This window comes from Netta rufina (genome assembly GCF_964035555.1).
Source record: "Netta rufina genome assembly, chromosome: 7".
Taxonomy (NCBI): Eukaryota; Metazoa; Chordata; class Aves; order Anseriformes; family Anatidae; genus Netta; species Netta rufina.
This window is the reverse complement of record NC_140130.1, coordinates 5,209,398-5,234,898: the sequence shown is the minus strand read 5'-3', so window position 1 is coordinate 5,234,898 and position 25,501 is coordinate 5,209,398. Positions and strand designations below refer to the sequence as shown.

Here is a 25,501-nt window from a genome sequence, read left to right as displayed (position 1 = left end):
AGTCTAAACCTCCCTGGCACAACCTGAGGCCATTTCCTCTTGTCCTGTCTCTTGCCCCATGAAAGAAGAGGCCGACTGCCCTGTTGGTTTCTCCCTTCACAGGGCACGGAGCTGAACGACGACCGCACGCCCTCCAACGCCACCGTCACCACCACCTTCAACATCCTGGTCATCGATGTCAACGACAACGCGCCCGAGTTCAACAGCTCTGAGTACAGCGTGGCCATCCCCGAGCTGGCCCAGGTGGGCTTCGCTCTCCCCCTCTTCATCCAGGTGCAGGACAAGGATGAGGTGAGTTGGCCCCTTTTGTACTGCTGTGGTTTTTGGGGGGATGCAGGGTCGTTGGCAGTGAGGTGCATGGTCATATCCTATATTGTGTAGCTCTTATTGCTGCTTGGTCCCCAGAGCACGGGCACAGGGTGGGCTTTCATGCAGTGAGGCTTGCATGGCCACTGAGAGCCAGAAAATAGGATTGTGCACGATGCTGATCCTTGCCTGCTGCTCGGGCATTGCTAGGCTTCCTTTTTTTTTTTTTTTTTCCTGTTTTAGGAAGGGAGGAGACTTTCTGCAAGGCTCCCAGGGGACCTTTGAGTCCCAAAGGGACTTTTCCTGGCAATTCAGGTAGATTAAGCAGTAGCAGCAAGGAATACAAAACAAAACATCTTCCCCCCCAGCCGAAAAGAAATAATAACAATATCCCAGTGGGTGGATGGAAACGTGCATCTTCTAAGAAGCAGGAAATTACCGTTAGTGGCTGGAAGGCAGAGGTGGCCTTTGCTGGTTGAAGTGATGGACGTGCTCTGCCCCAGCCCCGGGTGGGATCCGGTGAGCCCTGTAAAACCCACAGAAATCCCGTTTTTTTCACGAGGAGTGACTATGACACATAGCTAACAACCCACTTGTGACATGATGTCACCCACCAGGAGCTGTGAGCCCAGCCTGAAGAGGTGCAGATGAGCTATTAGGCAGATGAAAAGACTGTGCGTGTGTTGTGTTTCTTTTTTCCTTGAAAATGTCAATTACTAATAAAGAAGATGTGGCTGTGACAGATGCTGAGGTTAGTTTGTGAATAGAGTCACTGCCGTGCCTTCCGAGAGATGTCAGCAGCTCCGCGCTTGAAGGGCATTGCAATGCTCCTGTTTATGCCACATAAGAATGAGGGATCTGTCATCGTTCCTGGTTAAAAGCTCATTTTACTGGAGTCACTCCCATTCGAGGACTCACTCCAGCCTCTCAGCCTGGCTAATTTTAAAATGGGAGAATAAAAAATAGCCTCGCGTTCCCAATAGGGTGAGCGAAAAATAGACTCATTCTTGTGGCTCCTGGTGAATTGCCCGGGCTTGCTGTGATTTCCCCAAATGAATTGGGTGGGATTTTTGATTTTGTGCATTTCAGAAAGGGAGGCTAGATGCCTGGCGGTGATATTTGAGATGCTCTAGCTCCTCGTGGGAGCTGCGAGGTTTATAAAGCACCGGATTTGAGCTCAGCAAGGTGGCAGCGGGCTCTCCCTCTGCCTGGAGCTGTGGGTGCAGGGGTCGGATGGCGAGGTCTGAGATCTTCAGGTAGGGACGTGAGGGAGGATGTGGCTGATGGAAGCTGTTCCACCTTCATGCTGGAAATGACACGATTCATTTGAGCGAGGGAGAAAGGAGAACGAGAGGAGAACTACACACACGTCCCTGGGGAGAGCGGCTAAATAAATAAATGAGAGCAGATGGATGCAGTGCATGAAATCAGAGCTAGGTTTTGGGGCAAGATCATTTTGTAGGAGCATGGTCTCCTGCCTCTCAGCCCATGTAATAAGTCCATGGAGAGCAATCCCAAATGTCAAAGCTGTTGCTTCAGCTCCTAAGCCATCTTTCACCTTGTTGAGGTCCTGTTTGGATGAGCCTGAGCCCTGGCGTCCCCCAGTGATGGGTGGCTTTGGGGACCCCTTCTTCCATCGCACCCCAGATGGATGGTGGAAGCTTCACCATGTCCTGTAGGGCTGGGGGAAGACGTGGCGTGTGAGTCTGGCCCTTCAAGTGCACTGTGGGCCTTAAACAAGTTGTTGTTTTTTTTTTGTGGCGAGGGCCACATGGAGGACTGAAATGGTGGGGTTTGGGTCTGTCTTTCTGCTGGTGCAACACCTTCAGCCTTTGCTTTCAGGAGGATTTTGGTTAACCCGGCTCAGCGCTGGCTTGGGCAAGGCTTTTCTTTTCCCCTCTGCTTTCTGCATTCCCCGTGGTTTCTCAAAAACACTTGAACGTGGGAGAAAGCAGTGCACGGGGTTTGCTTGGTTCTGGAGCCAGCCTCTGTGAACCAAGAAAAAAGCATTAACCTCTGTGCGGCTGAGTTCCTCTGGCTGCCAGCTTGGGAGCAAGCCACTTGAATACCTTTCCAAAGCCGTTTGAGAGCTGTTTATGAAAATCTGTGAGAGTCTCCCAGCATTTTTACCGAGCTGTGCTCAATGGGATGTTCCGGGAGACGTGTGGCTGTGTTCTCCTACAGGGGCTGGGTTCTCCTCTCACACACGTGATAGATTGGCAGGGACGAATAAATCCTGTGCACGACAGCAGATTGACACCCTGGGCTACCCAGCTTAGCTGGCAAGTTGCTGATGGAGAAATGAAATTCATGTTGAATGCTCGGGGTGGGATTTTTGGAGAGGTCCAGCCGCAGCCATGGCTTCTGCAAGCACCTCATGTTCAGGGCATCCCCCATTTTAGCTTCCTTCACCCAAGGTTTCGCAGTGCCAGCATCACTGCAACCACAGGAGTGTATTAAGAGAAGTGGCACGCCAGAGAAACCAGCTCTCCCACCATGGCTTTCACTCGATTTTCCTTGCCACGGTCGATTGAAGAGGAAGAAAAGGGCAGAGACCGTGGAGAGCACGAGTATGACGGGCTGACATTTTAAAATAATTTTTTAAAAGTTCCCCCAAAATAAGCATATTAAGGAAGATAGATGGAGAATTAAAAAAAGAGAAGGGAAAGAAAATTCAGGCAACGATAATCCGCAATATTCGGGGCACAAAGCTGCATCGGGGAGCTGCATACGGATACGGTATGTGCCCATGCATGTGCAGGTGCAATATATGAATCATCCCAAGCATATATATGCATATGACAGGCACGCGCACTATAAATATGATCTACACAGCCAGGAATTGTAGGGGGGAATTGACGGCGCTCGAGTATTCTCTCCCAAAAGTGCCAGCTGCCAGTCGGGCTGAATTAGATTTCACAGGGGTTTTTGCAATACATGGAATTCACCAGCAAATTACCCTTAAAGAGGGAAAATCAATCATTTGGAGCAGAGATAAGCTGGAGGCGAGGCAGCCTCGGATTGATCCCGTCTGTGCAGGCGTGTGTGGAATTCGGGAGATAACCTGGGGAAGGAAGGCAGCTCCTGGGGCGGGGGGGTGAGCAGGTCTGACATTTGGGACGGACAGACGGACAAGGGGAGAGGGCTGATGGTGTATGGAGGACAAGGAGAAAGGCTTGGGATGGTATGAGGCTGGGGAATGATTTTTTCCAAGTATCCTGCGGGATGCAGGGGAGCAGTGCCTGTGGCCAGTGAGACATCAGGGTTTGGTGCCATCGTGCCCAGGTGCAGGGCGAGCAGTGGATGCATTGTGAGCAGTGGGTGCTCAGCAGGAGCTAGGAGTGAGCAGTGGGTGCTGGCAGCCCAAGCTGGCAGCGGAGGGAGGCTATCCAGAGCACTCGAGTGAAATGCCTTGAAGTAGGTGGAGAGAACAGCCCTCTTTATGTTTTCAAAGGAAGGATTAAGCATTACTTGTCTCTGCCTAGCTAGAACCAGGCACAAGGTAGCCAAGCCATACAAAGAGGCACTAATTGCATTTAAATTTTTTTTTTTTTTTTTTTTTTTTTTTTTTGCTTTCTGTCCTCCCCCACCCCTGCTGAACTCTTAGCACTTTTCTTTCTTTGCAAACATGCCAGAAGGAGAGATATTAGGCACTCCCTGGCTTTCTGCCCCTGCCTAGAAGGTGTCTGTGAGGGAAACCAGAGCGATGCTGCTTCACAAAGGCAGGCTGTCCTTTTTGGAAACGTTACCTGAGCTGTAGGGCAGAGGGATCCCCAGGTGGGTGGGAGCATGAATGATGAAGCCAGTGTGATGTTGGGTGAAAAAGCAAGGATAACGCTTCCAAAACCCCCTTACCTTGGGCTGGCACAGTGGATGCAGCTATTTTTGGCCTCCTGATCAGCCAGGAGGGGTTCCCAGTCCGCACGTGTGGTGCTGGTCAGCTGAGCACCATTTGGGACAAATCAGCCCCTGAGAAGCCAGGTATCAGCACGAAGGGCTGATGTTGGCATCACAGCACTGGGGCCATGATGCGGCTGCTGTTACACGCTCCGAGGAGCAAACACACGGGCAACAAAGTGATAATTATGCACAACGGCGGCTGCAATTGTCTTTAGCTGAATCGGCGTTAGGTTTTTTATCCATGGGGGGGGAAAGGAGCATCGTGACCGGTGCGCCCAAGCATCCCGTGCTGTGCCCAAGCACCCCATGCTGTGCCTGAGTGTCCTTTGCCATGCTGACCGTGAGCCCTCTGGGACCTCTGTGTGCTTGGGGTAGCAGCTCTTGTTTTGCTCTTCCTGGGCATCTCAGCCCCGTTGTTCGCTCCGGGTGGCCGGGAGGAAGGGGGTGAGGGATTTGAGAAGCGTGCGGAAAAAATCTCCGGAGCTGGGTACCGGTGGCAGCGCGGGCCGAGCCGGCCCCTTCTGCTGGGCAGCTGATAACAATTTGAATATTCAGATTTGCTTTCAGCCATCCGCAGGGGGCTCGCAGGCTCCAGGAACCGGGAGCAAGAAAAGCAGCATGGGGGCCGAAACCAAAAAAATAAACAGCGGCATAAATGTATGAACGCCACCTCGCAGCAGCCCCCCCAATAGGCTGATGTTCTCCCCTTCTCCAGACCTCACATGGGGAGACTGAGGCACTGGAGAGGCTGGTAATTAGGGACGGCAGGTATCTGGAGACTGATCTCCTTCCCCAGCTGGAATTAATCCACCCTGCTCCCTCCCTGCAAACATTTGGGTTTCTTTTGATGTTTCAACTTTTATCTCGCGCCTCCAACTAACGCGCTCCTCGCTGGATTCCCAGCAAATCCCTCGCATCTCGCTGCCACAAAAAGGGGCTTTCGCGTGCCGCAGGGACCCCAGGAGAGGCACGGGACACGTGGAGGAGATGCAGCACGGTTTTGCGGGGAGGAGGGCAAGCAGGGATGCTGCTCGGGTCAGCAGCTCTCAGTGGTCAAGCATCAAAAAAAAAAGACAACAAGGAGTTCTTGAGGCTGGTGCTGAGCTGTGCGCCTCAGGTAACCGGCCTTCCTCTTCTCCCTTTCAGGGCCCAAACAGCGTTTTTGAGGTCTACCTGGTGGGCAACAACTCCAACCACTTCATCATCTCGCCCACCTCCATCCAGGGGAAGGCGGACATCCGCGTCCGCGTGGCCGTGCCGCTGGACTTCGAGACCATTCCCCGCTACGAGTTTTCGGTACAGCCACGACGGCGGCGTGAGGGATAGGGTGATGAGGTGTAAACCATTGAGGTTGGCTAGAGCAAAGTGGGAGGGAGTTATTTTCTGCATTTTTTTTTTAATGGGTAATTTTGCAGAAGCTCCAACTCTCCCCTTGCCTCCCCACCCAGCTCTTTGCAAATGAGAGCATCCCCGACCACGTCGGCTTCGCGCGCGTGAAGATCAACCTCCTCAACGAGAACGACAACCGGCCCGTCTTCAGCAAGCCCCTCTACAATGTCAGCCTCCCTGAAAATGCCACCGTGGGCACCACTGTGCTGCAGGTCCACGTGAGTAGGAGCATCCCAGATGCAAATCCCACAGGTGGTGAGCAATTTGAGGGCTGTTGAGCCAAGGAAGGGACGGGGAAAGCAGGGCGCGGAGCATGGGATGGGGTGGATCAAAGTGATGTGGAGTGGTGCTGTTGGTGCTCCTCTGGGATAAAAAGTATCCCAAAGAGGAGCACCAAAAGCCATGCAATGCTTTGGGGTGAAGCGGTCGCGGCCCCTCCATAGCTGCCTGCCCATCCCAAGAAGAAAAGCCCTGACAAAAGGGTTCGGTGTGTAAGTGTGTTTACTCTACAAACAGATGGTGTGAAACTGCACAGAGCCCCCGAGCTGTTCCCATCTGACAGTTATTAATATTTCAAGCAGATGTTGAGCTAGTCAGGCCGTCAGGCGCTGAACAATGAGGTTGTTACTGCCTCTCCTCTTCCCCCAACTTCCAGCTATGCCAGCATTTCGGAGCACACGCAAAACCGCCAGGAGTTGAATCCTCCGTGATAAATCAGAATGGATGCAATTAGCGCTGAAATCCAGCTTTGCCCTCCCAGCTGATCCCAAACTTCTCACAGCCCTCGGGCTCCTCCTCCTCCTGCTGCGGGATGCGGCTTTCCCAAACCGTCCCAGACACCGCAGGGATGCTGGACATGAGGATGCCACTGCTGAAAAAAATGGGCAAAAGGAGACTCCGTTTGCAGTGACAAACGGCCACGCGTCTCCGCAGCATTTCAGCCCCTAACTGTGCTTGTTACCCTATAAATCAGCCGTGGAACAACCCCAGGAACAGGCAGCCGCTGCTGCCTCCTGCTCCCTGCCCTTCCCTTTGCTGCTGTGGGGTCAGATCTGTGTCCCCCAGGCTCCTTGGGCACCCCCAGGTCCCTTCCAGCATCGCTCAGCCTTGTTCGCCCTCTAAGGTTTTTGCCTGCTCTCCGTTCTCCGCTTCGCATCCCCTCCTCTCCCTGCCCATCCATCCATCCATCTGTTTAATTCCATCCATGAGATGCATTTATCATACGGATTCAGGGAGCTGCTTGCTTGCAGGGGAACATCTGGAGGGTCCAGCTTCAAGGGAAAGCCCCCCCCCCCGGTTTCCCACCCGTGCCTGAGCCTCTTCCCTCCCAAACTTCCCTCTCCCAGTTCTGCCCCAGCTACCAACAGATATTGAAATATTATTATTTTTTTTTCTGAAACAACTGGCCATGAAACCTTTTAATAACGTTACAGTAAAGGTCAGGGAAAGAATTTCACACTTCTTGAGCAAGCAGGCAGCCGGTATATAACTTCGTGCCCTCCGGGAGCAAGAGGCGCCGGGAGCATATGCTGCACCCTAAATTAACCGGGGTGCCTGACACCCCTGGCCGAGCGCAGCTGGTGGCTTTCTTGGTACTAGGGATGCTCTTGGACCACAAGGGGATAAATCTGTTGTGGGGAAGGGTGAATTCCCCCTGCTCCAAGCTGCGGGGCTGTGACCAATGGGTGCGGAGGTCTCTGCTCCTTTTTTCCCAGCCCTAGAGGTCTGTTGGGTGTCCTGAGCCTCTCATCATGCTGATGGGGTTGGGGATAACCCTTTTGGGGCTCCTTTGGGACATGGGGTGTGGGCACCAGAAGGGATCTTTCAGCTGAGAAGCTTTTTGGGGTGGAAGAAGCTGTGGGACATCGCTTGTAGGGCCACCAAGACCCCAAGCTTCCAAGGAGAGGAGCGGGGGGCTCAGCTTCCCCCCCTGTGTGTTCAGAGGGGTGGGCACGCGTCTCCTGCTCACTTGCTGCTGTGTTTGTTAGACCTGGAGGGATGGGGAAGGGCAGTAAGACAAGGCAGCGGGAGGTGGGAATTAAGGGGCGGGAGGTCTCCTTAAGCTCCTCGTATCCTACAGATCTGCACCGCCAAGCCCTCCTGAAAAGCTCCGATAACCAAAATCGTTAAAACCCAAGCAAACAGTGAGGAACTTGTTTTTTTTTTTTTAACCACAACAATGCCTCTCATTTGCCTTGAAGGGCCTGGAGGAAAACAGTTCTCTGGGGAAACGTGGGAAGTAATCCTACTTCTCCAAGCCCTCTGGTCACCCCAGTCTGGTCCCCACAAGGGATGCAGCTGGCATGCTGGGCTTGGTGATGCTTCCCCACAGCCTTCAGCTCCCAGGAACCATCCGAGGGGCTGCTGAGGCTTTGCAGAGCACTAAAACACCCCCCGATGGTGGGGTTTGAGGCTTTGGGCTCACTTTCCCCGTAGATCTTCAGCAGCAGCCCCCAGACCTAGCCTCAACTCCCCCCTTTTGCCACCGTGCTTCCCTGGGAGAAACCTTGTTAGTAAGAGCCTAATGAAGTAAATGTGCTAATTAACCTTCCGTTACTCTCCTCATTTAAGCAACCTTTAATTTGCTTGGCAAAGTTTCTCTCCTTCCCCACCCAGCTGTCAGTTGGCTGCCGCTGCTTCGATCTCTCTTCGGCCTCGCGTCGGGGACGGGAAAATCGATCCCGCCCTGATTTCCCTTCCCTTCTTTCCACCCAGCCGTGAACGCCAGACAGCAGGAAAGTAATAATGTGGTTTTCCCAGCCTGGATGTCAATAAGCAGCTATTTAACATGCAAATCGCTCTCTCAATCAGAGCCTGCCCCATGCCCTCTCCCTCCTCTGGGTTCCCAGCTGTGGGGTGGAAGCGAGGGACGGACCCGTTTTGGGGCAGCTCATCCTTGCTGGGAAGCCTTTGGCAGGACCATGGAAATATTTGGGATTTAGCGGGTTGGGGTGAGAGCCCGGGCAAGGCTCACGTGCCTGCAGATGGGGACAGGAGGCGACAAGGTGGGGCGAATGTCAGCGCCAGCCCTCCCTGTTAGCATCTTTGTCAGGCCCGTTGTTCGCAAGCCCCCCGTGTGCCCCCGCTCCAGCTGTGCTTAAACAGAGCGAAATCACGTCCAATTTCCCCGGCGCTCAGGAGAAAATTGAATCCTTTATCTGCGCGAGGAGAGGCGAGCAGCACATACGTGAAACAGTAAATAGTTAAATAATCAAAGCAGGCGATTCCAAATTGCCTGGAAAGTTAAACATGAGCGGCTTTTCTTCTTTGTGCCTGCCCCCTTTTTTTAAGAAACCTGCTCACACTCCTTGTTCCTTTTAAATATTCCTCTCGGTTCGGCTCTGTAAATACAGGGAAAGGGAGGAGGAGGTTTCCAGGTAGCAGCGTGATTGACGGATCTGAAGTCCTCGTCTTGCTGTCAGGGCCCAGTGCTCTTTGGCTGTGTTTATCTCTTTAATCTAAATATCAATCCGTAAGACCGAAATGGGGTGGAATAGGAATCATGACAGCCGAGGAGAGAGACACTTATTGCAGCTTTCGCAGCCGCGCCGCGTCCTGATGGAGCTGTCAGGATAAATGCGTGGCTGCAAAGTGCAGAGGTGGCAAAAAAGGAACCGCAGCCCCCAAAAAGGGACAGGCACAGCAGCAAAACCGAGGCTCTGCAGCCCCTAAAAGGCTCCGTGCTGTGTGGTGGAGGCTTAGGTGGCATTTGGGGTTCCTTGGGAAGGAATGAGGTGGCCTCCTGGAGCATGTTCCTCTTCGGGATGAACAAGGAGCATCTCCCTTGGTCTCTCTAGAAGTGCCTCCACCTCTCAGGGATGCATTTTCGGCTTGCTACCCCTTATTGAACTAAAAAGGGAGATGGGGCTGCAGGCGGGGGGGGGTGCTGGGAATGTTTCAGAGCTCACTAGGGATTTATATTTCCTGCATCGGACTCTGACCTTAATTTCTCTCGTTTTGCTGGGCCGTAAAATTCATTAGCGACCTACCGGCGCGGTGATTGAGATGTCAGCCAGGCAATTGTGTGGTTATTTAATCCATCAGACGTGCCGCTTGCCATTTGGGCGGACAACAGGAGAATATGAAATCAATACGGCTCATTAGCGGGGGACTCGCGCCTGGCTCTGTCGCGGCGCTCTGGCAAAACCCACCCGGGAGGGCACCTCGGCTGGCTTGGTGTCACCTTCTGGGTGGGACAGGGGGACAAAATATTGTGTCTGGGGCTTGTGCTAAAGGGCAGGGTTCAGCACAGAGTGTCCCTCGGCTCGTGGCTGAGCCTGTGCTCTCCGGCCACTAAAGCACGGCTGCCCAGGCAAGTGTTAACCTGGCCAGCGAGGCGCTGCTGCTGCAGGGATGCTGTTAGAAAACACAATCAAGGAGCCTGGAGGAGAGGTGGGGAAGGCTCTGCTGTTCCCAGGGGGGTTGATTGGCTATTTTTTCCCCCCCCCCAGAGCCCTCTGGGGTCGTTAGCGGCGATTGAAGCCCTGCTCGGGGCAGCTGGGCATCTCCCCGCTCACTCCTCGCCTCCATCCCTCCGTCGCGCCTAATCACGGCTGCCTGATTGCCACCTCCCGCCAGGCTGGGGAAAAAGCAGCTTCCATCTGGGAAGCCGGTGCTTTAAGCAGGTTTTCCACCAGCTTCCTCCATCCGGCTTTGCAGCCCGGTGGTTACTTCTCGTGGCAACTCCACGCCTTATCTCTCCCTCCTTTGCGCCCCAAATCACCATGCAGGATGCAGCCAGGGCTTGGCTGCTATTCCCTTGCTCTGAAGGCCAGGGCTGGCATTTTAGAAGAGCCTCTGGTTTCCTTAGCAGGCTGGGGTGGCTCAGATATTTGGCGTGGGGATGCTGCCTTGCCAGCCCCTTGTCCCCGTGCCTGCCCGGTGAGGCAGGCAGGCGAGAATCACGGCCGGTCAGTGCGGCGCCCTGACAGCTTTCTGACGTCGGGTAATTGCTTTCCTGCTACGACTCTTTTAAGCAGCGAGCTCCTGGCCAAAGCAATTTGCTCCCCATCAATTTTTATTTCCTGGATTCTGAGCGCAGGGTAAGGGGGGATGAGGCCGGGAAACAAAGGTAGCAGAGGAGCACGGGCAGAGCCGTGACCCGCTCCTGGGGAGCCCATGGGAGCCCCAGCATTCACCCATCCCATCCCATCCCATCCCCATCCAGACAGACCCAAGTCAGCCTTCCGATGGGCTTCTGGCCACCCCTGCCTTGCAGCCACTGGGTATTGACCCTCTGTTGCTCATCCTTCAGCCCCAACAAGGAGCAACACACTCCACCATGGGCTTCTCCTCTCCCCCCTCCGGCAGGTTTTGGTGGATTATTGCATTTTGGGGCTTCTCCTCTCCCCCCTCCAGCAGGTTTTGGTGGATTATTGCATTTTTTTTGGTCGGCAGATCGGCGTGTACGGCTTTTGTCTCTTTAAGCACATCCCTGCTCATCCCGACGAGCTGCTGCGAGCAGAGTTAATCTCGGGTAGTTTGCGGAGTCGTTCAGTGGGGCTCGGCGCGCGGATGATGAATGTCGAAACCATTACCAGCGAAGCGCCGGGGCTCCGTGGAGCTGTTTAAAAATGAATTCTCCCATGTAAATTTCTGCTCCATCAATCCTTACGACATGTCAAACATTGCCATTGTTTCCCGAACAAATTGCGCGGCGTGCCCTCTCCCGCGGATCTGTGCAGGAGGGCAGAGCCGCTCACCTGGTGGGGTGGGGAAGGATGTATGTGGGGGGAGCTCATAGGGTGAAGGGGAGATAGGTGAAATATTTGTGGGGCAGAGGTCTGGGCTGCGTGTTTTGGGTTGGCATCACCTGCAGCATCCCTGCGGAGGATCCTGCGGGTTATCCCCACTGCCTCTTCCCGGGACTCTCCCCGAGTTGCACTGCGTAAATGTGGTTTTGAGCAAAGCTCTGCGCCGGTGACAGCTTGTGAAAGGACAGCTGTGGACCTGTGCTTTCATCCTGCCCTTTGCAGGCTCCAGCGGGCAAATCCCCTTTTAATATTCCGGGCAGGAGGCGAGCAGCCGCCAAAGCCATTTGACGGCTGCTTGAGGTAGAGCCCAGGGAAACTTCCAGCCAGATGCTTCTCCTCCCTGGCCTGGGTGCCGGAGGGGACCGATCTCCAGGGAAACATTACAAAAAGCCCTGCAAAACCATCAGGATTTTGGCTCTTCTCCTCGTTCTGTCTCAGGATTGCTTTGCAAGAACGTGCGTGTTACCACTCTGGTGGGTTCGAGCATCCGAGCATCTTTTCTGCCCTTTAGAGGTAAAAAGTTTGGTAACGCAGAAATGAGCAAGGATCCAAAATTAAACGTGTTTAACGCACGTGGCTTGAGCTTTTTACATATTCCCTCTTGCAGGCAAGTACATCACCTCCTGCTCAGCACCAACAGAGCCATTGAGCATGACCACCTCCCACCTTCTCCAGTGCAAACGGAGCTAACTCAGCTCACCCAGCAGTATGGGGCAGAATCAGGCCACCTGGCACTATGCCCGTGCCTTGGTTTGCCTTGGTGGCACTTTCATCTGGCCCAGCAGCATCACCAAGGGCTGCTGGCCCTGCGTGCCGCGCAGCTCTGCGCTGACCTTCTCTTCACCTTCCTCCTTCCCTATATTTTTTTAGCCCAGCAGCAGAAAATTACACTTTCCCGGCATTGTCTGTCACTGCAATAAGCACTTACAAGTGCAATTGCACGGGGCCAAATGAAGGGAATTAGTTTTGCCTGTGCTTTGTGGTCCTGGCAGGTCCCCTGTAAATCATTATCTCATCACCGGCCAATCCAGGTGCGTGGAAAATGCCTTTCTTGTCCCAAGCAGTCAGGGATTAATGGGACCTAGGGCTGTGAGCACAGACATAGAGCCTGGGAAAAATCCTGGATGGAAATTTGAGGTCCCAGGTGATGATGAGGTGCCCAAGGGAAGGGGCATCTCCACCGGTGTCCTCCAAGGAGCAGCTGGCTCAAGGGGGATGGCTGCAGGCAGGGTGGATTTGGGTAGGTTTGCTGTGTTTGGCTGAGTCCAGCGTGCACAAATAGAAATCAAGTCTGAGCGGTGGGGAGGAAAATCAGCAAAATGGGTCGGGCTGGAAGGTCAGCTCCACCAGGACACGCTTCAGCTGGCGTGAAGCAGCAATGATTTACCAGCCAGGGTAGGGAAGCATTTTGGGGGGAAAATGAGTGAATTTGGGTGAGTGTTCACACTTTCATCCCCTGGCATGGCAGGTGGGGGGGCAACGAGATGAGCTCAAACTCCTGCTCTGCTGGCAAGGGTACCCAAGGCTGCTGATAAATCAGGAGGGTTTGGGGAGCGGGTTGTGCTCCATGCCAGTCCTAAAATACAGCCTCTTGATGGTATCTGGACATAAAATGTGTCTTTGACCCTGCTTTTTCAGAGGCTTGGTGGTGTCTAAGTAATCCAGACAGGACTCAATTTAGAAAATATACTGGGGGGAAGGGGGGGGGGAGGTATATTTTGGGGCTTATATTCCACTTCCTTCATCTAAATATAACATTTTCTGGCCCTTGTTTCTTGCCTCCATTCATGCATATTTTATATATTCATTAGAGAAGAGTCTTTAAAACACACATAAATCTCGCCTCACTCCTCTGGAGCTGGCACACCGAGTCTCTCACACCTCGCCCGGAGGCAAAGCCTTCCCGTGGCAAAGCCTGGCAGGATTTGTGTTTCCCAGGTCATCCTTCTTCTCCCGTGCATATTTTGTGGCTTTCTGATTAGATTTTCTCTGCTGGACTCTCCTTTCTGGAAAGGGGGCTGCTTGCAGCAGACAGCTCTCATCTCTGTTTTCTTGAAACTCTCGTCTGCCTCGAATTGCCGTATTTCATGCGTGCTTCCCAGATTAGCTCAGCATGTCGGTGCAAGTCAGGAGGCATAACAGTCCCCACCAGTGGAGTCTCTGGAGATGGTGCTGAGTGCTGGAGGGATGTTATCTCCAGCTGGTGGCCAGTTGAGGATCCCCCAAAGAGCCCAAAAGTCCCCATCCCCAGCTCCATTGGGTGCTCAACAGCAGCGCACAAGGTGGGCAGAGAGACGAGGGAGGTAGGGAGGGAAGGAAGAAGAAGTTTGGGCTTGCACACCCATTTTGGGTGGATGTTGGAGGCAGCAGCTGCTGCGAATGCTGCTGGAGGAGGTGGAGGGTTGGCTGGGCTGAGCATCTACCGACCCGCCCCAGAGCAGGCCACCTGGCAGAGACACAAACCCTCTTTAGGCAAGAATGCAAATGAAGGTTTTCCGTGAGTCGTGATGGAGCCGCTGGTGTGTGCAATTCCCATATGTAGCTTCATTTATTAACTAACTTTTTTTTTTAGGCAACTGACAATGACGTGGGCACCTATGGGAAAGTCAGTTACTTCTTCAGTGATGACCCCGACCGGTAAGTGGCTGAGCCACCGGGATAACGTTGATGCTCTGAACCCCTCCTACCCCATCGAGAGCTCATGTGGCAAATTTGGGATGCCCGTGGTGTCCTACCTGGACAAAGGCACTGTGCTGCCTTGAGCACGTGCCACTCGTCCCACCGTCAGGCTAACATCTCCAGCGTGTGGTCAGCAGGGCTTGCCCCCTTTTTTCCCCCAGTTTCTCCCTGGACAAGGACACGGGCGTGATCCTGCTGACAGCTCGGCTGGACTTCGAGACCACGCAGCGCTACACCCTGACCATCATCGCCCGGGACGGCGGCGGGGAGGAGACAGCGGGGCGCGCCAGGATCAACGTCCTGGATGTCAACGACAACGTGCCCACCTTCCAGAAGGAGGCATACCTGGGGGCGCTGCGGGAGAACGAGCCCTCCGTCACCCAGGTGGTCCGGCTCCGGGTGAGGGACGAGCAGGGGCGAGGTCCCCATCCACCATCCCTCCTCGCGGGGCCGGGCACAGCTCCCATGCTCACCCCTTGCCTCCCGTCACACCTAGGCATCCGACGAGGACTCGCCTCCCAACAACCAGATCACCTACAGCATCGTGCAGGCGTCTGCCTTCCGCGAGTATTTCGACATCACGGTGTCAGAAGGGTATGGAGGTGAGCACCGAGGTGGCGTCAGCAGGCTGTCCCCAACCCATCCTGCCCGGTGCTGAGCACCACACCTTGCTTCCTTCCAGTGATAAGCGTCAACCACCCCCTGGACTACGAGCAGGTCGCCAACGGGGTCATCTACTTGACCGTGATGGCCAAGGATGCCGGCAACCCGCCTCTCAACAGCACTGTCCCCGTCACCATCGAGGTGTTTGTAAGTACGAGGTGAAGGATGTCCCATGGGGGATGCCCCCACGGGGGGCAGCAGTGGCCAGGGACACCCCTGCGCCCCCACATTGCTCAACATGAACACGTCTACCCAAAGAGCACGCTTCTACTGGTCATCGCCTCCTGGCTGACTGTCTGCCAGTGGCTTTCAAGTAGACGTCACTTTTGTGCCTCTCAACCAAAGGGGTTTTCTCTCAACTGGGTAAAAAAAAATATATATATAATGGGGAGAATAGGAAGAAAATGAGGAGGAAGCGTTTGACAACGGCACTTCAGGAAAAAAGAGCCATGAAAAGGCAGAGTAATAGCAAGTGAAGAGGGAGGGGATTTTTTTTTTCCTCTGTTGGTTGTTGGTTTTTAATAAAGAAGTCAAACTCGCCTTGTAGATCTCCCATTAGGGGACAATACGCTTTGTAGCGGGAGCCGCCGAGTCAGAACTAATAGCGCGCGCGGCGCCGGGAGCCGGGGAGATATCAGCACTAATAAGCCTCTGCCTCGCTCGCTGACACCCCGCTTGGGGCAGGCAGCTTTTTGAAAGGCTTTTTGGGCTTCATGCGGGACGAGGGACCTACCCTGTCCTGCAGCGGGCTTCCCATAACCCTGCCCAGATGGAGAGCTGGCCAGAAATGAGCCCCTACCTCCCCAGGAGCCAGCTCACCGTGCCGTCATGATGCTGAGCACGGTCTGATTAACTCAGGACTGCTAACGAAAGGGTGTGGCAGCTGCCCTGGCTTGTACCCACCTAAACTGGTCTCTGAGGGTGAGGTCTCTCCGTTTCCAGCTTCCCCTTCACTGGTTTGCCTTGGGGATGGTTGCAGTTTCCTCCTCGCCCCGGCGGGGAGAGCTGGGTGATGCTCTGGCTGACTAAAGCCCACCTGCTTCCAGAAACAGGAGCAGAGGATGGCAATTTAATTACAGTGTGATGGGCATCGTTGGCACGTGAAATTGCCTCTGATATCCAGTTTGGTGGCAGCAGGAGCAGCTGAGCCTGAGAAAACATCTCTGGAGCAGCCCCAGCACAACAACAAAACCCGCAGCAGTGCTTTAACACCCCAGCAGCTCCATCCTCACCTCTCTGTGCTGCTGGATTTGGTGCTCAGCCCTCTGCGCCTTCCCCCACGAGCTGGTCTTGCGATGCGGGAGCATCTTCCACCCGTAGCAGCCCCTCACACCACCCCCAGCTCAGCTCTCTCCTCCCAGCCAAATTCTCACCCTTGTCTTTGCTGCAGGATGAGAACGACAACCCGCCCACGTTCAGCAAGCCCTCCTACGTGATAGCCGTCGTGGAGGACATCATGGCAGGTATGAGGCATGCTCCTCTCCAGGCAGCCCCTGGGGCCGTGGGGGTGTCACAGCCAGCCTGGGGCACATGACAATTTTTTGGGGAGCCCCTTAGTCGTTGGGGGACTGCTTGAGGTGCTGGGGGGCAGGGTGATGGGGTGGATGCCTCCTCCAGCCCTTGTTTATTTCCCCCCCCACAAGGTGCTACCGTGCTGTTCCTCAACGCCACGGACCTGGACCGGTCCAGGGAGTACGGGCAGGAGTCGATCATCTACTCCCTCGAGGGCTCCTCTCATTTTCGGATCAATGCTCGCTCAGGTGAGCCTCCATGCGTGTGCTTGCTCTTCTTCATTCCTCATTTCCCCCCCCAGTTTTCTTCCCTTTTGTTTCCCCCTTCCCAAGCTCCTTCCCAAGCAGCCTGCTTAGGAGAAACACGATGTAAGGGAGAGGCCAGGCTGGGTCACCGGGGAGGTTTTGGGAGAGGCACCAGCAGAAGGTCCCAGGGGACCTTGAGAAAAGGCTGGCGGTTTGGCTGCTAGGGCTTGCATTAGCCAGAGGTCTAATGAATGAATGCCCCCTTTGTGGGTATCTTTTTGATTAAGGGCAGGAATGCTGACAAAGCTACAACCACTGCAGCAAGGAGCTCCTTTTGTCCGTCTGTCCAGCATCCCCAACTGAAGCTCCACATGGGGGTCTAGGAAGGAGGGAAGGGGTGTTGATGGTGTGTCCTGGGACATTGGAGAAGCCAAGAGCTATCCACCAGGGCTCCGAGTCCAAGCTCTCCAAGCCTGTCCTACAAGGCTGAGCTCAGCTGGGTGCCAGTCTGCGGGCAGGAGCCATCCATCATTACGACACCTGTACGCTCAAACCACTTGTCCTGTGATTAATTTTTTCAGTGCACGAATTAGTCGGTGCCATGAGAGTTTGGAGGCAGATGTATTTTAGGAAGACCTTTAGCCCTGCAAATTTCCCTTGCCGGGATTAGTTTTGCCCCTCCAATCATTGCGTGGATGAGCTCCTCCCATGGTGTGCCAGTGCCTCTGTAGAGCAGCTCGGGCACTGTGTGAAGAAGAGGTTCTTTTGGGGTTTGGGGAGCCCAAAACAGCACATAGCCCCCAGGAGGAAGGGAAGGCATGGGTATCTTTATGTATTTACAGGATGATGCCTGTAAACCCCTTCCAGGGCCCCTCCTGTCTCCATTTTGGAGCCTCCCCTTTTCCACTGGTGCTGCTGTTCCCCAAGCCCCAGGTGGGAAGTGACCATACAACGTCCCCCATCCCTTTCATCACCTCTGGTTGCAGGGGAGATCACGACTACATCTCTGCTGGACCGGGAGGCCAAATCCGAATACATCCTCATCGTCCGGGCTGTGGACGGAGGCGTGGGGCACCACCAGAAGACGGGCATTGCCATGGTGAGTGCGGGCTGGCCCCGGGACCTTCCCCAGGACAGCCTGGTGCCTCTCCTGCAGCCCACAGCCCGTGCAGAATGCCTCCCCGGGGCGTGTAGGTCTGGAAATGAGGCTCTCCATCCCGGCCAGCCACGTACCGCGGCGCCACTTGACCTTCTAGTGCTTTGCATGTCCATCTCTCCGCGCGATCGCGGCAGCAGGAGCGTGTTCCTCCAGCAGCACGGCTCCCTTTGTCAGTGCCTCTTGAGAAAATGCTTGGTTGGAGAGCCTGCAGGAGCGCTTAGTTGTGCCTGATGACTGCTGTTCACACACTGCCTGGATCAAGGGCTTCCAACTGCTTCTTTGATTCGTGGGCTCCTCGCAAGGGTCTGGTGGAGGTGTGGGACATTGTGCAGCAGATTGGAGCCTCCTGGCAGTGGCTTTGCCTTGCCCCTCGCAGATGTTCCTCTCGTTTGCAAAAGGGGCTCTAAAAACCTCTGGAAATATCAGGTCAGAAGGCGAGGACCCATCTCTATGGCTCCATGTTGGAGCATTTCATTACGTTTGGGTTCTCCTTCTCCCCAAATGCCTGGCTGGGTTGTAGGATAGATATCCCACAGAACAGAGGAACATTTCTGTTGTGCCAAAGAGTTCCCTGAAATAATTGTCACCATGTTGAGGACCATCAGGAGGGGTAGGATCCGGGTTGGAAACTGGAAGCTCCCCATGGAGCATCCCAGAGGCAGGACACACTTTGGGGTGCTGGGTTCCCTTTCAGATGGGAGGATTCTCTCCTGATACCTTCACTGAAAGGCAAAAATAGGCTTTGTGCAGCACAGGCTGCAATTAGGGCAAGGAAAAAAAATAAAATAAACCACCACCACCCCTAGTGCTCGTGCAGATGTGGCGGTAGCTGAGCCTGAGCTCTGCCTTGCAGGTGAACATCACGCTGCTAGACATCAACGACAACTACCCCATGTGGAAGGACGAGCCCTACTTCATCAACCTGGTGGAAATGACCCCCCCCAACTCAGATGTCACCACGGTACGTGTGTGGGGAGGCAGCCGACAATGCCTCCTCCTTCTTCTCCTCCTCCTCCCACGGCCAGGTTTCCTCCCCAAGCCTTGCAAATGTCAATCCTTAAGGTTCCTGCTCGCTGCCCACCCCGTGTGTTTCTCCGCTCTGCTGGGGTTATTTTTTTTCCCCCAATTGTGTGGGTTTTGGCCAAGTCCTCCTTTTCTTAGCCTCGCCTGCGACCTCCTTCAAGGACCTCTCTGAAAGACATTGATTTACAGACTTTCAAATCCCGCTGGTGAAATAAAAGAGAAGGAGAGCACGAGGCTTGCACTCCATCACGCCGGGAGAAAAATGACGGGCACGAAACAGAAAATAAATGAGGGGAAAGTGAGGAGAATCCACAAAATGGTGTAATGGGGAAGGCTGCAAGAGAAAACTGCTGAGGAGGGGACCAAAAGGTCTGGCAGGCGAGGCGGGAGGTGTCAAGTCTCCATGGGGTCTCTTGCAGCCCCCAGCCCCTCCTGGGGGAGCCTGCAGGTCCCCCCGTGCTCTCCCCACGTCTTCAAAGGGTGGCAGAGAGCCTCTGTGGGGGCTGTGGTCATCTTAAATGGACTTCCCAATTAGCGGCTGGGAGCTAATCACTCTCACCCATATGGTGGGAATTCAGCTGGGATGAGCAGCAGGAGCTGGGAAAGTTAAAAGTGCAATGAAGTTGGGTTTGAGTTTGTTTTTATGGAAATGTCCCCGGTAATTAAAACATCACGGAGGGAACAGCAAAGCACCAGATATCCGGCGTGGAGGGGAACTCCACCAGTGAATTGCTTCCAGCGTTTCCTCTGCAGCAGCACAAGTTCCTTAGCACGCCTCCTTGTCCCCTTTATTTTATTTTTCTGAAGGGTGCCTATTTCTAGCTGCCTTTATTTAAAAAGCAAAAAGCCAGCGGCTGCTGCGTGCTCACGGCTCCCTTGCCATGCCAGCACCTGCTGGGCTTGCAAGACAATTTCGGCGAAATTCAATACAGCGCTTGGAGACGCACAGTCCCTGCGAGGCGTCATGGAAACACAGCTCAGCCACGCTACCAGACACCAGCGAAGCCCCACCTGGGAGCCCCGGATCCTCGCCGGCCTCTTGGTTTTAATTCTCCCATGTTCCAGGTGGTGGCCGTGGACCCGGACCTGGGGGAGAACGGCACGGTGGTGTACAGCATCCGCCCCCCCAACAAGTTCTACAGCCTCAACAGCACCAGCGGCAAGATCCGCACCTCGGGCGTGCTGCTGGACCGCGAGAACCCCAACCCGCAGGAGGCCGAGCTGATGCGCAGGATCGTGGTGTCGGTCACCGACTGTAAGTGCGAGGACGCGGGTGTTGAGGGCAGGGACAGAGCCAGGCGGTCCTTGGGACCTGGCACGTGAGTCTCAGGCTCAGAAGAACAGAAAATATAGGGAATTTCTGGAGGAGGATGGTAGCACTGCTGCTTGTTGCTTGCCCTTTGCATGTCTCCAGCTGGTTTTGAAGAGCAGAGGGTCACGTTTAACCTGAACTCTGCCCCTTCCCATGTTGGCACTGCGCTGTCCCATCCGTGCTGCCAGGAGGACAGGGTTAAGGACAGAGCATCCTGCCTGCCCCCGGGGAGCTCTCCCTGCGTGGGGACCTCGTCCTCGGGCAGGAGGCACTGACCTCGCCCCCTGCCCCGTTGTTCCCCCGCAGGCGGGCGGCCGCCCCTGCGAGCCACCAGCAGCGCCACAGTGTTCGTCAACCTGCTGGACCTCAACGACAACGATCCCACCTTCCAAAACCTGCCCTTCGCCGCCGAGATCGCCGAGGGGCTTCCCGCCGGCACCTCCGTCTTCCAGGTGGGCGCATCCCACCCCTCGCTCCCTGTGGTGCCTCGAGGCCCCTTTTTTTTTCCAAGCTGGCATCTCCGAGGCTCGGGGTTTACAAATGGCACTCCTCGTCCCCCGTTCTCACCCTTCCCTCCGTCCTCTCCCCGCAGGTGGTGGCCATCGACCTGGACGAGGGCCCCAACGGGCGGGTGACGTACCGCATGCAGGTGGGGATGCCCCGCATGGATTTCCTCATCAACAGCACCAGCGGGCTCGTCACCTCCACCGCCGTGCTGGACCGGGAGAAGATCGCCGAGTACTACCTGCGGGTGGTGGCCAGCGACGCTGGCGCGCCCTCCAAGAGCTCCACCAGCACCCTCACCGTCAAAGGTCCCAAAATTTGTGGGTTATCCTCAAGGGGATGCTCCGGGATGCTCGATGCAGCAGGGGGGTGGTTTTTTGGGGAGCTGGCTGCAGCCCTGGTGACGCTCAGCCCTTCTCCCTCTTGCAGTGCTGGATGTGAACGATGAGAGCCCCACCTTCTTCCCAGCCGTCTACAACGTGTCGCTGCCCGAGGACGTGGCCCGGGATTTCAAGGTGGTCCGGCTCAACTGCACGGACGCCGACGTTGGGCTCAACGCCGAGCTCAGCTACTTCATCACGGGTACGGCACCCCCTGCTCACCCAGATGGGGAGCCTTTCTCCCGGTGATTTTCACCAGGCTGGCTTTCGGGGGGATTTGGGGAGCTTCTCTAAAGGTTTGGGTATGTTTTGGGCTCAAAACTCTTGCATCTAGCGTGGGGAATGGGTGAAGTTTAGGGGAAAGCCCCAGCTTTGGGGACGCGGTGGTTAGGAGCACGGGGTGGCTCGCGTTCCCAAAACTGGGGCGGTATCGCCCTCTGCTGCACAGCCCCACTGCAGCTCCAGCTCTGCCAGGGGCTCTCGGTGGGCTGCTGCTTGCAAACCTTTTCCCCCTGAGCATCCCCTACAAGCTTAAAGCTTAATGCTGCCGGGAGGGCATCCAGCAATGCGTGTTTGTGTCGGGACATCCCAGATGTGTCGCGTCAGGGTTGTTTTTTTTTTTCCCCTGCCCTGGTGAGGATGACATCCCGGTCCTTGTTCCTTGCTGCAGGTGGAAACCAGGATGGCAAATTCAGCGTGGGCTTCAGGGATGGGGTGGTGAGGACGGTCGTGAGCCTGGACAGGGAGACGGTGGCGTCGTACGCTCTGATCCTGGAGGCCATCGGTGAGGGTTTCTCTCAGTCCCTGTGACCTCTGAAGCACCCGTGCTTGGTGTCAGCACCTCACAGCCCATGCACCCTATCGTGCCCTCGTCCCACCATGATTTTAGAAGACGGCCACTTCGCCCCTTGGTCCTGGGGTTTTCTTTTTTGTGTTTATCCCCAGCACCACAGCATCGCTCCCCTAATGCCCAGCCAGGCTGCGGTTCAGTGCCTGCCAGCTCGTCCCCAGCCACCTGGCACGGGCACCAAAGGCATCCTGGCCACCGTCCCCAGAGCTTTATAATGACGTGCCTGTGTGCAGAAGGCTTGGTGTCCCTTTTGAGTGGAGAAATAAGTGGCCTGCTTGGAAATCTTGGGGGTGCAGCATTGCAGGTGCCACAGGGATGCTGCACCGCGCTCACCTCCCTGACCCCTCACCTCCAGCAGCCCCTTCCAGCACAAAGCACCCTATTAAACTGCAAACCCTCTTGGTAACGGGGTCGCTGCCTGTCCTAAGGGCCTGTCCCCTGTTTCCCAGCGAAACAGACACCCAGGGTAGCACTGGTGGAGCTGCCAAAGGCTGGGCACCCCCCGTGCAAAGAGGTGGTGGTGACCAAACCCCCCTGCTACTTTCTTCCCCCCTACAGACAACGGCCCCACAGGGAACCGTCGCACAGGGACCGCCACCGTCTTCGTCACCGTGCTGGATGTCAACGACAACCGCCCCATCTTCCTGCAGAGCAGCTACGAAGCCAGCGTCCCCGAGGACATCCCGGCCGCCAGCAGCATCGTGCAGGCACGTGGCTCGCCCTTCCCCAGGGAGGATCTTCCTCCCAAGGACTGGGAGAAAAATAAGGAATTTACCCCAATTATTTAGTGGAGGGGGGAGAGAAAACCTCTGCGTTTGTGAGGTCCCTTGGCCAGCTGCCTCCCATCTGCCTCCCAAAAGGAGCTGAGAGCAGGGATTTCCACAGGGAGGGAGGAGAGTGCATGCAAAGAGAGCTCTGAGCATTTGGGCTCCTGCTTTGCTTTTTGTTCCCCTTTGAGTGAGCCGCGGGCAGGGCTGAATGGCTCGGCCAACCCTTAATGAATGTGGGCATTCACTCGGGCTTCCAGCACCCCTTCCAACCTGCCTTCCAGCCTGGGAAGGCTCCTGCTGCCTCAAGTCCTTCTCCCAGCAGCTTTGTCCCTGCTCCCACGGGATGAGGGCATCACAGGTGGTCCCAAAGCACAGCATCCCAGGGCAGGAGGAGAGCAGGAACCTCCCTGCAGGAATTAAACCACTTTTCCCTTTTCCCAGTGACTTCTGTAAGTGCTTCAGGCTCCTGCTGGCTGCTGCACACTCTGCCAGCAGAAAGGAGCGTTGTGTCCAAGCCGGTGGTGGCTGCCAGCTTCCAAAGGCCATTTCTGTGCAGCCACAGGCGTGTTTACCTGCTCCTGCAGCTTGTCTATTGAAGCAGGTTTTGGGCAGAGCCGCAGCACCCGTGCTGCCACCCCGGCTGCTGAGCAGCATCTGGCCACGGGGGCATGGGTCCGCTGGTGCCTCTGCCATCCACGGGGCAGCCAGGCTTCCCCCAGTCAAATATTTAAAAAAAAAAAAATTGTTCCGAAGTTCTCAGCTAAATGCCTTTAATTGCTGATGGAAACTCTGAGAGAACCAGCAGGGGTGAGCGGGGTGGAAAGCGAGATGCTGCAGCAGCGGAGGCGAGCATCGCTTGCTGTGTGACGCAGGAGGAAACCACGTCCAGCCAAAACCGCAGGGCCCGGGAGCAGTTTTCGGGGCACAGCAGGGCAGGGAATGGCACAAAATGCTGCAAAGCTTGGTCTCCCTCTCCTAAATTTTCCTAGCTGTACCGTTTGGGCTGGCTCGATAGCTTTTCTGTGGGTGGGAGCTGGTGTGCCCACAGCCTGGGCGTCCTCACCCGGATGGTTTGCAAGCAGCAAGCTCCTTGGCTTGGATGCTTTTTGGGAAGCGGTGTCCCTGGGCAAGGGACTGCAGTGTTGCTCGGGGACACCAGAGGGGACCATTGTGCAGCAGCTGAGGTCCCCAGGCTCACCCTGAGCCCATCCTGACCCTGCTGGGCTGTGCTCTGCAAGCTTCACCCCCTGCTTTGCTTTCCTCACAAAGGTGAAAGCCACGGACGCAGACGAGGGCGTGAACGGGAGAGTGTGGTACAGGATCGTCAGGGGTAAGTCCAGCTCCACGTGGGGCTGGGCAGGATGCTCCTGGAGCCACCTCGGTGCTGCACAGAACACATTTGGGGCAGCAGGGGGGCACCACCGCTGTCTCTTCCTCACCCCCCCCTAGGGAATGAGCACCACAACTTTCGGATCAACCCCAGCAGCGGGCTGGTGATGCGTGGCTTGCGGCCCCTGGACAGGGAGCAGAACTCGTCCCACGTGCTGGAGGTGGAAGCCTACAACACGGAGCAGGGCCCCATGCGGAGCTCCGTGCGGGTACGGAGCCCGGGGCTGAGCTTGGGGTGCTCTCGGCAGCCCCCAGGGGTGCTGCAGCAGCCGGCAGTAATTTCCAGCCCTCGCCGAGCGGAGGCAGGCGTGCAGGAAACTCGAGAGACCTGGCATGGAAATGCTGACGGAAAGTCTCCGTGGGTGGAGAAGAGGGTTTTGGTGGTGGGGGTGTTTTGTTGTGTTGTTGTTTTTTTATTTTATTTTATTTTCCTGTGACATGTGGGTGCACTGGGGCTGCGGAGTGCCTCGGCATGCTGGAAACCACAGGGCCAAGCACCTAGTTAAATTAGAGAGGGCCTAATTGTAACAATCCTGAGTAGCGAAACAGCGACTTCCTTCCTCCAGGAGGGGTTCCCACGAAACTTGATCCACCATCCCACCCCTCTGGTCACACCATATTTATTTTTAGACCCACCGAGCTGGTGGCAGGCTCTGGCTGAGCGCTACGAGCCTGCGGCACCAGTCGGAAAGCAGAAGGAGCGAGGCTGTCCCTGGGGAAAGGCGAGAAAAGGCAGCTTGACCCTCTGGCCGTGAGCTCTGCACGTTTCCCACGAAGCCAGCAGCGCTCCTGCAGTGTAGGGCCACTGGTCGGGGAGGTTTGGGGCAGGGGATCATAAATTGTCCTGGAATTACAGGGGATGGATTCACGGGCAGGGGAAGGGGACCCAGCGGTTCGTGCCATGTGGGTTTGGTCCTCTGAATTCATCGTGCCCTCCCCCCACATTTTTTGGGGGGGTTTTGCAGGTGATCGTCTACGTGGAGGACGTCAATGACGAGGTGCCGGTGTTCACCCAGCGGCAGTACAACCGCCTGGGGCTGCGGGAGACGGCCGGCATCGGGACCTCGGTGGCGGTGGTGCGGGCCACGGACCGAGACACTGGTAGGGAGCTGGGCACGGGGCCAAAAACCCCATGGGGTGGGCTCAGCCTCGGTGGTCCTGCCCCTGTGGGGTGCTCGGTCCCAATTCGCTGTGCTCCTGCCCCAGGGAACGGCGGGCTGGTGAGCTACAAGATCCTGTCGGGCGCCGAAGGGAAGTTTGAGATCGATGAGAGCACCGGCCTCATCACCACCATCGACTACCTGGACTACGAGACCAAAACCAGCTACCTGATGAACGTCTCGGCCACGGACCAGGCGCCCCCCAACAACCAGGGCTTCTGCAGCGTGTACGTCAGCCTGCTGAACGAGCTGGATGAGGCCGTGCAGTTCTCCAACAGCAGCTACGAGGCCGTCATCGTGGAGAACATCCCGCTGGGCTCCGAGGTGCTCCGCGTGCAGGCGCGCTCCATCGACAACCTCAACCAGATCACCTACAAGTTCGACCCCAATACCAACGCCCAGGCGCTGTCCCTCTTCAAGATCAACGGCGTCACCGTGAGTGGTCTTCCTCAGTGTGGTCTTCCTCGGTTGGGTTGGCCACCGCGGGCTCTCGGGGAGGTGGTGGAC

At 55.8% G+C, this 25,501-nt stretch overlaps 1 protein-coding gene across 1 annotated transcript in view; it reads left to right on the top strand.

The window, feature by feature from the left end:
• The window catches only part of CDH23 (cadherin related 23), a gene marked incomplete at its 3' end in the record, with an annotated part of 67,545 nt that overhangs the window by 12,343 nt on the left and 29,701 nt on the right, over positions 1 to 25,501 (top strand). The window contains exons 4-24 of the mRNA XM_084290519.1: positions 103 to 291; positions 5,353 to 5,502; positions 5,655 to 5,813; positions 13,921 to 13,985; positions 14,189 to 14,426; positions 14,524 to 14,629; positions 14,710 to 14,837; positions 16,081 to 16,153; positions 16,334 to 16,450; positions 17,434 to 17,546; positions 18,460 to 18,567; positions 19,695 to 19,884; positions 20,248 to 20,393; positions 20,534 to 20,753; positions 20,875 to 21,027; positions 21,496 to 21,609; positions 22,234 to 22,382; positions 23,715 to 23,775; positions 23,895 to 24,043; positions 24,800 to 24,935; positions 25,041 to 25,429. Of these exons, the coding sequence (XP_084146645.1) occupies positions 103 to 291; positions 5,353 to 5,502; positions 5,655 to 5,813; positions 13,921 to 13,985; positions 14,189 to 14,426; positions 14,524 to 14,629; positions 14,710 to 14,837; positions 16,081 to 16,153; positions 16,334 to 16,450; positions 17,434 to 17,546; positions 18,460 to 18,567; positions 19,695 to 19,884; positions 20,248 to 20,393; positions 20,534 to 20,753; positions 20,875 to 21,027; positions 21,496 to 21,609; positions 22,234 to 22,382; positions 23,715 to 23,775; positions 23,895 to 24,043; positions 24,800 to 24,935; positions 25,041 to 25,429 (3,153 nt within the window). The remainder of the gene's footprint in view (positions 1 to 102; positions 292 to 5,352; positions 5,503 to 5,654; positions 5,814 to 13,920; positions 13,986 to 14,188; positions 14,427 to 14,523; positions 14,630 to 14,709; positions 14,838 to 16,080; positions 16,154 to 16,333; positions 16,451 to 17,433; positions 17,547 to 18,459; positions 18,568 to 19,694; positions 19,885 to 20,247; positions 20,394 to 20,533; positions 20,754 to 20,874; positions 21,028 to 21,495; positions 21,610 to 22,233; positions 22,383 to 23,714; positions 23,776 to 23,894; positions 24,044 to 24,799; positions 24,936 to 25,040; positions 25,430 to 25,501) is intronic.